The sequence below is a fragment of the Monopterus albus genome, unplaced genomic scaffold (genome assembly GCF_001952655.1).
Source record: "Monopterus albus unplaced genomic scaffold, M_albus_1.0 scaffold223.1, whole genome shotgun sequence".
In the NCBI taxonomy this organism is placed as follows: Eukaryota; Metazoa; Chordata; class Actinopteri; order Synbranchiformes; family Synbranchidae; genus Monopterus; species Monopterus albus.
In genome coordinates, this window is record NW_018128103.1 from 607,399 (window position 1) to 620,693 (window position 13,295).

The 13,295-nt window shown below is 41.4% G+C and overlaps 1 protein-coding gene across 4 annotated transcripts in view; it reads right to left on the minus strand.

Moving 5' to 3' along the window:
• Window positions 1–2,216: 2,216 nt before the first annotated feature.
• LOC109971385 (casein kinase I-like) overlaps window positions 2,217–13,295 on the minus strand; it is a 32,218-nt gene continuing 21,139 nt past the window's right edge. For 2 of the 4 annotated variants that reach the window (XM_020619600.1, XM_020619599.1), the window contains exons 10-12: window positions 7,755–7,856; window positions 4,473–4,579; window positions 2,217–3,179 (exon numbers count right to left, since the gene is read on the minus strand). In XM_020619600.1, coding sequence (XP_020475256.1) covers window positions 3,125–3,179; window positions 4,473–4,579; window positions 7,755–7,856 — 264 coding nt within the window. In that variant the 3' untranslated portion in view covers window positions 2,217–3,124. The remainder of the gene's footprint in view (window positions 3,180–4,472; window positions 4,580–7,754; window positions 7,857–13,295) is intronic. The other 2 variants (XM_020619602.1, XM_020619601.1) reach the window with 1 other exon arrangement.

Genomic DNA, 13,295 nt, shown 5'->3' on the forward strand with positions numbered 1-13,295 from the left:
ATAAAAACGTGCGATCATTTTTTGCATATTTGGTATCATTATAATTATTGTCAACATGTTTCCAAACATGGCTATCACAGCAGTACAGTGGTACAGTGGTACATGTGGTACTGTCAGATCTAGTTCTACAGTTTTCATTCCATTTCACCTGTTTGGCATAAAGGACATTTTTCTTTATATTTGAGAGATGCTGCTACATTTGTTCCGCCTGTCCAGGGTGGACCCCGCCTCTCGCCCGGTGTCAGCTGGGATTGGCTGCGGGTTCGGGGGAAGTGGGGTTGGTCCAGGGTGTATCCTGCCTCTCGCCCGGTGTCAGCTGGGATTGGCTGCTGTTCAGGGATAAGTGGTATGGATGGAGGATGGAGGATGCTACATTTGTTGAGAGGAACAAACCCTTTTTCAATGCTTTTGTCTAGAGATGCTCCCTGACTCCTTTCAGTCACAACACATCCAAGTCCATCAAACTCCATCCTTGAATGACAGACTTCCCCCAGATGTACCGACTGCAACCACCAACCTTCTCCTCTAGATTGAGCTTGGGCATTCATATTAAAGTGGAAAATATCACTTTCCTGCAAATAAAAGCCCTGTCAAAATTAGGTTTTCAAATTTCACAATAACCATTAACATTCACAAGATATATATGCAGATCAGAGGGAGCTTTATGCTGGTTGGTTACCAGGTTATTTTAATGTTTAGCTGAGTCATAACAAACATTTTTCATGAAGATGAGGCCAAGAACACCGCCATTTTCCACAGCATCTCCTTTTAAAGTACTATGGAGGGAAAAAGTCCCAGTGATATTCACATATGTAAAACTGTACTTATTTACATTTGTAAATAATCTTTGTGCAATATCTTTGCTCATACTACCTGTTATTTGCAGCTGGTGTTTTCAGTCGCACTAACAGTGAAGCTCTGGGGAAACATCACTGTATAAAATCCACCTGTCTGGTTCATGTTTGATGCCAATTCTCAGTGTTAAAACACTACAGACGTACAATATCTGTGAAATACAGTGGTTAACAGCATTCTGAGGATGTTAGTAGTATACCCCGTCTTTTTTACTTTTACATCACCAGAACTACTCTACGCTGATAATCAAACTGAATTACGTTTCATTTCATTTACCAGATTAGGCCTGACATGATTAATGGATTAATAATCGATTAACAAAACAAACAGCTGCTGTATTTTCAGTCCACCCATCCATCAACTATACAGTTCATTATTGAACAGGGTCATGGGGCGCTGGAGCCAGTCCCAGCTGACACTGGGCGAGAGGCAGGTCGCCAGTCTATCACAGGTCTGACATGTAGGCAAACAAACACACACACTCCTGGGAGCAATTTAGAGTCACCAGTCAACCTAAGCTGCTTGTCTTTGCACTGTGGGAGGAAGCTGGAGTACCCGGAGAAAACCAACGCTGGCACAGGGAGAACATGCAGACTCCGAACAGAAAGGAGCCTGGGTCAGCTGGGACTCGAACCTGGAACCTTCTAGATAGCGCTAACCACCCCACCACTGTATTTTGATCATCAGTAATCTTACAAGCAAAAATGCAAGGCATGACCTCGGGCTCTGCAAAACTGTAACAAGCTTGTCTCCCTCTTTTGATGACATTTTATAGCCCAAACTCATCAGTACATCAAGAAAACAAATGGCAGATTATTCACCAATGAAAAATAGCTGTTAGTTCCACCCTTTTATGGAATAGCTTTACAATTTGGAGTGTGGGTGGTAATTTAAAGGTCTGGAATTGGGCTATGACTGCTCAAAAAAATCTTTTGTCCATCTCACAATTTGCTTTTCTTTATGACAGTTACAACATCAGAGATGCTTTCACATACTTAGTATGACATTTTGCTGGATTAGTCCTTTTCTGTCATGTCAGGGTATTTGTGCACACATTTCTAAAACCGTTCATGCTCAACTATTCCCCACCCATGCCCTGACCTGCCTTTTATGATCATACTGCATCTGCAGTGATGAGCAGGTTAAATAATACATTCCAATAGATGCCACAATATCCCTCTCCTCCCCTCCCCCGCACCTCAAAAAATAATGATTCCCTTAAATAAAGATCCATTCTTATTTAGTTTGGTTGTTTTAATGGAGTTATCCAACTTTCCATCCTTCAACCAAGAGAGAAAGAGAAAAAAAAAACAAAATTAAAAATACATGTTAAAAAAACAAAACAAAAAAAACACTGATGAGCACACTAGAAGCTACAAAACAAAAATCTTTTCTGAACAACTCAAAAATATAAAGAAAAACACAGGCTTCAAATTGTAGGCTGTATTTTTAGTTAAAAATGAAAACGAAAAATATAGTTTTTACATAAACATCTCTTTTAAACTTTTGATTCCGGTAGTTGTGAGGTTTTCCTCTGAGGGTGAATGTGTCCGTGAAGCACACGGGACCTGATCCAGAAACAGATCAGGCTGCTCGCTGTGCACTTCCTTTGACCCAAAGGAATAAAAACTTTATAGACTATGTGTGAGAGCCACATCATTTTGTCCATAACGTCTCTTTATGATAAGCTCAAAAAAGCGTGCAGCGTGTGCTGTGTGCACATGGTCCGACAGTTTCACTGCATCACATTCTATTGTCCTCTCTTCTGTATTTCCTCAGAAACACTCTGTCTCTTCTATGAACCAGTCAGTAAGGAAGAAAAAGCTAACAACAAAAAAAGAGAACTAGCCAGTCTGGCAGGAAAATAACTGAATCCAGTCTGTCAGCCAGTCAGCTTGTCTTTCACAGTCACTGTTTAGTTGTGGTCACAGCAGTTTGTGTTGATCCAGTTTCAGTTCAGTTTGGGACCATAAACAAATAGTCCAGCGCTGGTGCAGCTGGTCCACACTTAAAGCTCCGAACAGCAAACATGTTACTGTACGTCTGCTCAGTCCTGAGCACTAGTAAGCAGTAGATTAGCCTAGCAAACATGTTCTACTGCCCGGTGGTCCAGCCAGTTCACCCAAGGTAGACGACAGGACCTCCAACAGCACAGAATGGGTGGGTGGGGGGGTGGGGGATTATGCAAAGGTCAAGAGTAAGAGAGAAGAGAAGGCAAATCAGAGTGAAAAAAGAGAGGAGGGGTTTCTCTCTCATCTCATGACAGTTTTCATTTGTGTCTCTGGAGAGCTTTCCTCTTCCTCCTCTTGAAGAAACAGCAGCACCTGCAATACACAAAACATCAGACTTAGCAAACTTCAAACAGCTTCCCTCTTTCAAGAAATATTTCTTTTGCACTTATTTCAAGTAACAGTGAACACAAGCCCCCCTATGAGCTCTTGTGCAGCTAACCAGCTCTGAATACAACAGTGTTACCATGAGTAAATGGTACACATACATCCTAATGCAATAAAGGGCAGTCCCTGCCTGACACACATGGATTTTCAGAATCACACAAGTGAATGGAAATGACAAAATTAGAAATGTGGGGACAGTCACAGGGACAGCTTAGCGCAGGTTCAAATATCAAAGGGGCTGGTTTTGCAAAATGCTGCGAGATTAATCGTTTTTCAATCATGAATCGGACCCCTATGCGCTCTCAGTCTCATGTGACCATCATCCTGCCGTGTTTGCATTAGCAGGGAGATGCCTGGAATCAAACCAATTGCGCTCCCTTTTCCTCGCTAAGCTGTGTTGTCCAATAACAGGAATGTGTTGCATCACGTGACGAGCTGTAGACAGGTGAGGCTGGAACTACATCTAGCTCCTGGTCTATCAGGACAGGCACCCCCCAGGGATGTGTGCTCACCCCTCTGCTCTTCTCCCTCTACACCAACAACTGCAGCTCAAAGCCCCCCTATGGAACTTCTAAAGTTGGCTGACAACACAATGGTCATCAGACTCATTTGAGATGGTGACGAGTGGGCTTACAGATGGGAGGTTGAACAGCTGGTCTTGTTGTGCGGTCGCAACAACCTGGAGCTGAACTGGAGCAGTGGAGATGACAGTGGACTTCAGGAGGAAGTATACTGTATATCTATCTGAAAAACTGTATGTATATGTATTTCTATATTTATGAGTACTTTATTTTTATTTCCCTAATGCACATTCCTTTTTCTTGTTTGCACAACAACAAGAAATGTGGTTCTTTCTTCTGGTCAAAATTATACTGTGCCTCTGAATGTCACAGGTCCTAGAAAAATGTATTTTCCTTTTCTTGTTCTTTTGGCCTTATCTTGTTTATTTGTTGCCTTATGGAGGAGCACTGTACATGCACTCTGAGAGCCACTGTAGCAGAGTCAGATTCCTCATGTGTCCAACACACATGGTCAATGAAGCTGGTTCTGGTTCTGACTCCAAGACCGCACAGGGGTCTGAGTCGTGATCAAAAAACAATTAATCTTGCAGCCCTAGTTTTGCATAAAATGTTAAAAGAAGATTTGCAGGTGCTGACACAGTCTACACATTGGCACCACGCTCACTTGTGTGTGTGTGTGTGTGTGTGTGTGTGTCCTTACTTGGTATCATCAGCCACTTCCACCTCTGCATTTGCTGTGATTGGTGCATTGGAGTGTCCTGCAGTGGGGTCATCTGTATTCAGCTCCCCATTGGTTGAACTCATCACCTGGAGGTGCAAAATGGAAAAGAGGGTGATGAGTAGAGATGTACTGATGGCATCAGGGTGGGACAAAATTTACATAAACCTCCATAAGGTCCATGCTAAGACAGATAAATCTGAAAACAGCATTTGTGCGAAAACATGCTGCCACTCTAGTATTTTCAGGTAATTATTTTATAAAGGTCTTCTCTTTTGCCTAAAAACAGAAATGCACAATACAAATCAAATAAAAAGCACTGAGACACAGGCTAATCAATGTGCTTAACCCACAGTCAGACTGAGTTTCAAAGGTATGAAAAACGCATTAATTCTCCATTCATTTCTAATGGGGCACCAGCAAAGCAACGCAGCCCTGTGCAGAGAAAAAGTTGGATCTGGTTCTATTTTTGCTGTACCAGACGGTGACATCATCCTGCAAATGTGCTGCATTGACCAATCTCATACTGGGGACAGTTGGAATGTAGAATGTGGACGCCCACAGGAAGAAGATTCTTCCAGTTAAGACACCATAATGACATGACATGCATTTTCGTTAGCTAGGACACTAGATGTTGAACAGTGTTTTTTAATCTATCAATGCCAACACGTTAGAAACTGGTGCTAATTTAGATTAGGCTACGTTATAGCAGCATGCGATGCAACCAATCACAGTTGTTGTTATTTGCATCGCCGCAACATGCAATTACATTTCTGGAGTGGTGCATATCAGGCTACAGCGTAGGGTACAAGGGTACATGTTACCTATGCCGTAGCTTTAACGCAGAACCATAAATAAAACTTTACTCTCAGCTAGTAACATCCTATGTTCTGCTCACCATCATCACAAAGGAAAAAACTGTTTTCAGATGTAGCCAGCTTAATGTGGACATGGTCTCAGTGGTCCATAAGCCACTGCTCTGACTGAGTCCGGTGTATCCAGTCATTGATTTTGGAAACATTATTGAACTTTAACAAAACAAAAACATTTCTTTTAACAGTGTTTTTTTCTTTTTACTTTGTTTTAACTGAAGAACAAATAAAGCATTTCATCTACCTGTGATTGACAGTTCAGAGAAAATGACTTATTCTACAAATAAAACTTTTACTTTGTTACCGCTTGACAATATTGTTTGCCATAACCTAAAAAAATTAAATATACGCTCAACATGACAGCCACATCTACAGTATCTCTCTCCCTCTTGTTGTACATGTACTTGATGCCAGCAAAAAATGCTTGCACTGTAGAGCGCTGAAGGGATGCACCAGGTTTATAACACAAGATAAAACGAGGGCATCATGGCGAAACAGAGTGCAGCACTTTAATGTTTCTGTCTTGATTGTTTTGTTTTTATAATCACTGGAAGGACTGGAAATTAAAAATTAAATGATTAATCGCCTAGCCAACAATAATACAAGTATTTTCTTAGAAAATTATTAAAATCCTCAATTTCTCTCTTTGACTTTTATTATTGTGGTCTTGGTGTAAAATAAAACAATGTTCCATTAAAACATGTGGAAGAGTGATTGATTTGAAAAACTTTAAATGCATTACACTCAGTGACAGTTTTATATCCAGTCTTGCAGACAACAGAACAGCTTATCTGATGTAGGTGATGTGTAAATGGTAACACAATTAGAAGATATCTGTGTGTGTGTGTGTTTCACACACATTTTCTACATACAGACGTGGACAAAATTGTCAGTACCCTTCTGTTAAAGAGAAACTCACAATGGTCACTGAAATAACGTAAAACTGGCAAAAGTAATAATAAATAAAAATTTGTGATGCAGTTTAGTTTAACATGTCTCTGTGGTCACATTATTTTCAATCCTTTCTAGGGGTACCATCATTTTTGTCCAGGCCAGTTTCATTAGTTTGGTTTTTAAAATGCTTCTGTTGAACCACAATTCAAAAGCAATGACTGATTTTCATTAGTTAATTTTCAGTACATTTTTATTTATTATTACTTTTGTCAGTTTCACATTATTTCAGTGACCATTGTGAGTTTCTCTTTCTTTAACAGAAGGGTACCAACAATTTTGTCCACGTCTGTATAATTCCTGGTGTTTGTATTCTTTTGTCCTAATGTCTTAATGTCCTGTCCGCTGCACTGGTACGAAACAGAGCAGTTCACATAAACCTGAACAACAGGAACTGTTATCCTAACCACAAAAAGCACACAAAGAAAACAGAACTTTGCTGAAAACTTAATATGTAAACACACTGCTACTAACTAGTCAGGCCTCACCTGTCATAGTTGATAAGGCAAATCCTATATTGGCTGCACTATATACACAGAGAGACAACACATGAAGCATCCAGCAACAAAAGCTGTTACCACTAACTAACCTAAGGTAGTTCATGTCAGCTAACCGAGAACTACTGCATTCAACCCTAATATCTTTCTGACATGTAAATTCTCAACAATTATAAACTTTCCCACTCATACCTTTAGCTCTGCACTGACCATATGCCAAGTCACTACGTGTTGCTTTAGTGACCACTGACAAATATGAAAAATAAAAAACACACTATTACACAAACACAGTGACGTTACCTGAACTATATCTGGGTCTGGTCTGCAGGTGTGACCTCATGTTTACCGTTAACACCAGAATGAAATGCCTAATGCAAATTAAGCTCATCTTCACCAAACTCATGTGTCACACTGAATTTGTGTGAGAAATACTTTGAAAATCTCTACACCAACTCTCACACTCTCATCAAAAACTACCACCTTCACTTTTGCTCCTTTTCTATTGTTTATTCTAGTTGTTGCTATATACTAAGTATGAAAGCCAACTTCCCCTACTGGTCACTGGTCAGTTCACAAATAGCAATCTACATCATGTGCTCTCTAAAGTCTACAGCCAGGGAACCACCTACTGACCTGCTGACAACAGTCTCCATTTTATGGTCAAAAAGACAGTGGTAGTTTGAAATATAGTAGAAGCGTAAACACTGCCTTACTACTGTATAAAGAATGATGCAGAACTGGAAAAGGGCATAAGCTACACTAACCCTGACCTAGACAAGTACAAAGTAATTTTATTCCTAAGTTAGGGAACTACTGAGCTTGTGAAGAAACAGACAACAGACTTGAGATCAGCCCTGCTGCACAGACAGGGAAGGTCATGCAGGCAGACAGACAGGTAGGCATACACACAGGAAGCCAACAGAGCTAACCCTTCCTTTCAGTACCTGGACAGATCCGCCCAGCCTATCAGCAGTGAGATGGGAGCCCAGCAGCTCTCGATTGGTCACTGGAGTGGGCTGGGACTCACTGCCTTTCCCCTCTGGAGACTAGAGGAGATGGAAAGCCGATCGCAGGAGAAACAAGAAGGGGGAGAAGGAACGGGTGGTGGAGAAGAGAAGAGGTGATGAGGCCAAGTGAGATGGAAGAGAAGGGTTGCCATAGAAAGGAGAAGAGTGGAAGAAGGAAAGCAGTAAGGCAAGGGAGAAGTGGGGAGTTGAGATGATGGAGGAGAGGAATGGTGGGGGAGGAGCAGTACAGTGAGGGCACAAAAGAATGAAGAAAGAGTGGAAACGGAAAGAGAAAATAGTGAGTTCAGATTCAGTATTTGGTGGAGGACCAACAGAAGGAAAAACACTCAAGTGTGCAGTACAGTGAGAGTGCACACGTGTGGAAGTCCCATACAGAAGGGGAAGGTGATGGTCTATTTCATGTTCCCTTAATGTCACCTGCCTCAAACCTGCTTTATAGGATTAGGGCCCAAACAGACCTGCAGTGTAACCTACCGTAACTACTAGTGCCTTTGTAAACTCAAATGTAGGGGTGGGTAGTATAATCAGTACAAACCACTCACTATGGAATATGTGAAGAACGTGATTGGGGACTGTTTCTGTTAGAATGGCTGGCTTGTCACACCAAGTATGCTAAAACCAATACATATGAATGAAAAAGTGGGGAAAAAATGGAGAGATTTCTACTAAGGCAGAACCAAATTGTAAAAAACCAAAAGTTTGCTTTGGTTACACAAAATTGTTGAGCAGATTATAATGAATCTGGAAACTGCAGGGTGTTGCTATGTTGCAAATATTTCACCCTAAACAAAATGCAGAAGTTGTACAAAAGCTGTAGTGTGAAATGTGGAGCAAATAGAACACACAGAGGCCTAAGTTCACACGACATCAGCTGTACTGTGTGTTTTAACTACCAACGCAGTCTATTAACTCCAACGATAAGTAGTTCTTGCCCCACAATCCTGCAGTGCATTTTAACTGTCTTGAAACAAAGATATACTATGTAACATACAGTAGGAGTATATACAATACTAGGGTGGAACTCATCGGTAAACCCATGATTCAATTAGATTCCGATTCTTGGTGTCACAATTTGATTCTGAATGATTCAATTCATTTAAAAAAAAAGGACACTATATTTTGGCTCTTCCTTTAGTTTACTGAATGTCAAACAACCGATTTCTGTCCACTGAGCTGCTAAAAAAGCTCAGACAAACCGTTAAGCTAACAGGTTCTGATGAACATCAACACCAAGTCCATTACATATTGCTACCCAGCAGTATTTCAGTCCTGGATTAGCTTCTTTGTCTGTGTCACAGACCTCCACTGTTGTTCAAAAATGATTAAAAACACATCAGCAAAACAGATCATGGTACCCGGTGACATATTTCTTCCTTAGCATTAACCAGTCCTGAGAGCAGCTAGCGAAATGTAATAAAAGCTGAGAGCTTGTACAAGACCTTACGTATGCGCAGTTGACACCAACTCGTACCAACTTCAGGAAACTATGGCTGCACAGAGACTTTGGCGCAACATAGTCGGGTCTGGTGTTTCATTACAAAAAACATGTCACAGTCTGTTGGTGATGGGCTTATTCACACAATTCTCCACACTTATCTTTCAAAGCTCATTATCAAGTCATTAACACAGACAACCCACCTTGCAAAAACTAATTCCAGGAAGAACTCCCTGACTCATACCCCCTATTTAAAATCATAGAAGGTATGAATTGTGATTCTTATGTGAATCAGTGTTTTTCTACCACACCTATATAATACCATTCAAAGCTTTGGGGTCACCTCAATTTCTCCAGTTGTTTTTAGTGTAATCCAACAGTCAAACACACTTGTGCCATTCTTTCTACAACTGAAATCAAATGCTCAGATAGATAGCACTGTTGTAGAACTTCCCATAAATTGGATTGCACTTGTAGGTTAAAGGTTTGCTGTGTTTTGTTATACAGACAAACATGGATTAACAGTTATGTTATGTTGTTATGATCTGGGGGAAGAAACTGTCCTTGTGCCTGGTTGTCTTGCCGCACAGTGACCTGTAATGCAGTTTGGAGGGGAGGAGTTCAAACAGTCTGTGTCCAGGGTATGAGGGGTCTGTAGTGAACCTCTCCACCCTCCTTTTGACCCGTGAGATGTACAGGTCCTCCAAGGAGGGCAGGCTCACACCAATGACCTTTTCTGCAGACCTGACTGTCCGCTGAAGTCTGTACTTGTCCTGTTTGGTTGCTGAGCCAAACCGGACAGTGATGGAGGTGCAGAGAACAGACTCGATGATTCCTCTGTAGAACTGTATCAGCAGCTCCTGTGGCAGGTCGAACTTCCTGAGCTGGCGCAGGAAGTACATCCTCTGCTGTGCCTTCTTGGTGATGGTCCTGATGTTGGATGACCTCTTCGGGTCCTGGGAGATAGTGGAGCCCAGGTACTTGAAAGTCTCCACTGCTAATACAGTGCTGCTATGTGTGGTGGGCGTCTGTGCTGATAGACCAGGTGCTGGATGTGGTTTTCCCCAGCCTCACCTGCTGCTTCCCGTCTGTCAGAAAGCTGGTGATCTACTGACAGGTGAGGGCAGGCACAGTGAGCTGGGTCAATTTAAAGTGAAGGATGTCTGGGAAGATGGTAATGAACACCGAGCTGAAGTCCACAAAGAGGGCCCATGCGTAGGCCCCCGAGGAGTGGAGTGAGGAGTGGGTGAGGGGTGTGAAGTGCTACCTCTCAAACAGCAGGAAAACATATTTCAGCAATCTGCCAGGTGATTGTTCTCCAAAAAAATGGCGGGGGGTTGTTCTTCCATCCAGTGATGTACTACAGGCCTCTCCATACTGACATATGTTCTGAGGCCTCCTCCTTGCACGATGAAGCTGATTGAGTTTTACTGTGAACTAGGGCTGTCACTTTCTTCAAAAATCACATTCAAACAATGTTCAAATTGACACATAATTCATTTAAATTAATTTAAATGCACCTCAACCCAAAAACAGAAAATATAAAGTATAGAGTTGGGCTTAATATTTAATAAAAAATAAAGTCAGTACCTCTCGCTGCTTTGTTATGCGCTGCGTCAGGAGAGCTTAGCTAAGATATGACATGCTGCAGGGGTAGAAAAATGAAAAAAAAAAAAAATGCTGCACACTCAAAGCTTACATGATGCATTTAGAATGTGTAGCCAATGTTTTGACCCACTAGCTTTCTGCAGGGCAAGTAAGCTGCAGGGGTAGGACAGTCAGCCGAGGCAGTAGAACAGATGCTGCTCTACTCAACTGTGGGAATGTTAACTTCAGTGCCTCACCTGGAGAGTGAGATTGCAGGTGAGTCCTCAGATGTTTTTGTACTTGAGTAGGCATCTGCTTTTTTGCTGAGTTGGCAAACCATTTACCTTGACACTGCTCTGGTGTCTGATCAGCACAACTTTGCTCACTACTGTGCCGCATTTTGTCCTTGCAAACACAATGTTACTTTACTGAGAAGTCAACACAGGAGGTGTAATTGGTCAAGCTGATATTGAATTTTAAGAATGTCCTCTGCTGCACGACAAGGCACAATTACATCAACCAGCCTTTTTGGCTTGTCGTTGTATGTCCAGAAGGTCTTGGTGGGCTCACAGACTTCCTCACAAAAGCTGATGTATGATATCACAGTGTCAGTGAGTTCATCCAGGTGTGTATAGGCAGCCTCAAATACACTCCAATCTGCGTTATCAAAGCAAGTCTGTAGCTCTGACTTTGCCTCCTCAGTTAATCTCTTCACTGTTTTAAACACAGGCTTTGCCACTTTAAGTTTATGCCTGTAGGTCGATATGAGATGGACCATGTGTAGCAGTGGTCCAGTGTGTTTTTGTCCCTGGTGGGACAGCTTACGTGCTGTCTGTATTTGGGCAGTTCGTGGGGAGATTTGGTTTGTTAAAATCCCCTAAAACAATGAGTCTGGATGTTTCCGTTGCATACAAGTTAACTGGTCAGCCAGGTGTAGGGCCTCGCTAGATAGTTTGTTATTGTAAGTAATCAACAAAAGTTGGAACATTTTTTGGAACTTCATCAGTTTTCAAGTCTTAGGGCCTTATTTTGATGATCCAAGGTTCACCTTTCTAGACGCAACAATCAAGGTGCATAAAGGGTGTATCCAAAACAATTTTGCAATTTTGACGGCACAAAAAGTATGTCTGCGTCAGGCAACTGCTTTTTTGTTTTTTAAAGGGTTGGACTTACTCTCTTAAATAACCCATGCGTGTTTTGGGTGTAATATACATAAACCAATCAAAATGCCATCTCACATTCCCTTTAAAAGGCAGTCATGCTGGTACCACGACAGATAGCTATTATGACGATGAAATAACCTGGAGGGAGGCAGGAGCGATTTAAATACCTAGTTGTAAGGCCACAATTGTTCAAACAATTTGCCATTTACACTGACTATTATTGTGACCGAATATAAAATAACTTTGTGTACAGGGTACTAATTTTAATTCTGAAAAAATTCTATTTTTAATCTGTAGCATTTTGGTGCACTGCTATGAGTCTCTTTCTAGGTGGCAAGCAACATGTCCGCACCTTGTGCGACCGCTCATGCACAAACATATTATTAACATGATACAGCACCTTTAAAATGCTGAACTGTTGACTTAAACCAGCTTTTTGTTGGTCACTGGCGCAACTTCTTATTGCATCCTGGAGATACTAAGCACGCCTACAAAGGCCCCTCGTTTACATCGACACTCCCAGGTGACCAAAAGCGTATGTGGATTTAAGTTAACCTACTAGTGGATGTCTAAAAAAGGGATATTTTATAAATTTACACAAAAGTTTTTGTTTTTAGTGGCTTTTTTGTTTGTTTTACCTCTATTGTAGTTTACTTCTTAGCTTTGTACTATCTGATGTTATTGACTCAAACTCAAACTGCTTCAATGTCATAACGAAAAGTGGAAACGCATTCACACATTCACATACTGGTGATATCACCAGGAGCAACTTGGGATTCAGTGTCCTCAACATGTGGACTGGTGAAGATGGGAATCGAACTGCCAACCCTTTGTTTGAGATGGTCTGAATTGTCCCTGTCACACTGGATTGTTGACCCCAAAAACTTAAACTCCTGCACCTTCTTGACCTTCTCTCCTACAAGCATACAACTCTCATTTGTGTCCATGTTGTCAAACAGTTTTTTCCCTCATTTACAAAAGTCGATAATGCATCCTGTGGTGCTCAAGGCACAATAGGATGCAGGATGGTCCATTAGCTAGCCAGTGTACTAAATATATTCATTCATTCATTCTCCCCTACAGCTTGGTGATGTTTTACACAGGTACTTGTGTTGCATAAAAGGAGCCCGTGCATTAAAAGTGAGGGAACAAGTCTTGTTTGCAATAAACACCACATATACAGTGAGTACGGAAAGTATTCAGACCCCCTTAAAATTTTCACTCTTTATTATATTGCAGCCATATGCTAAAATCATTTAAGTTCATTTTTTT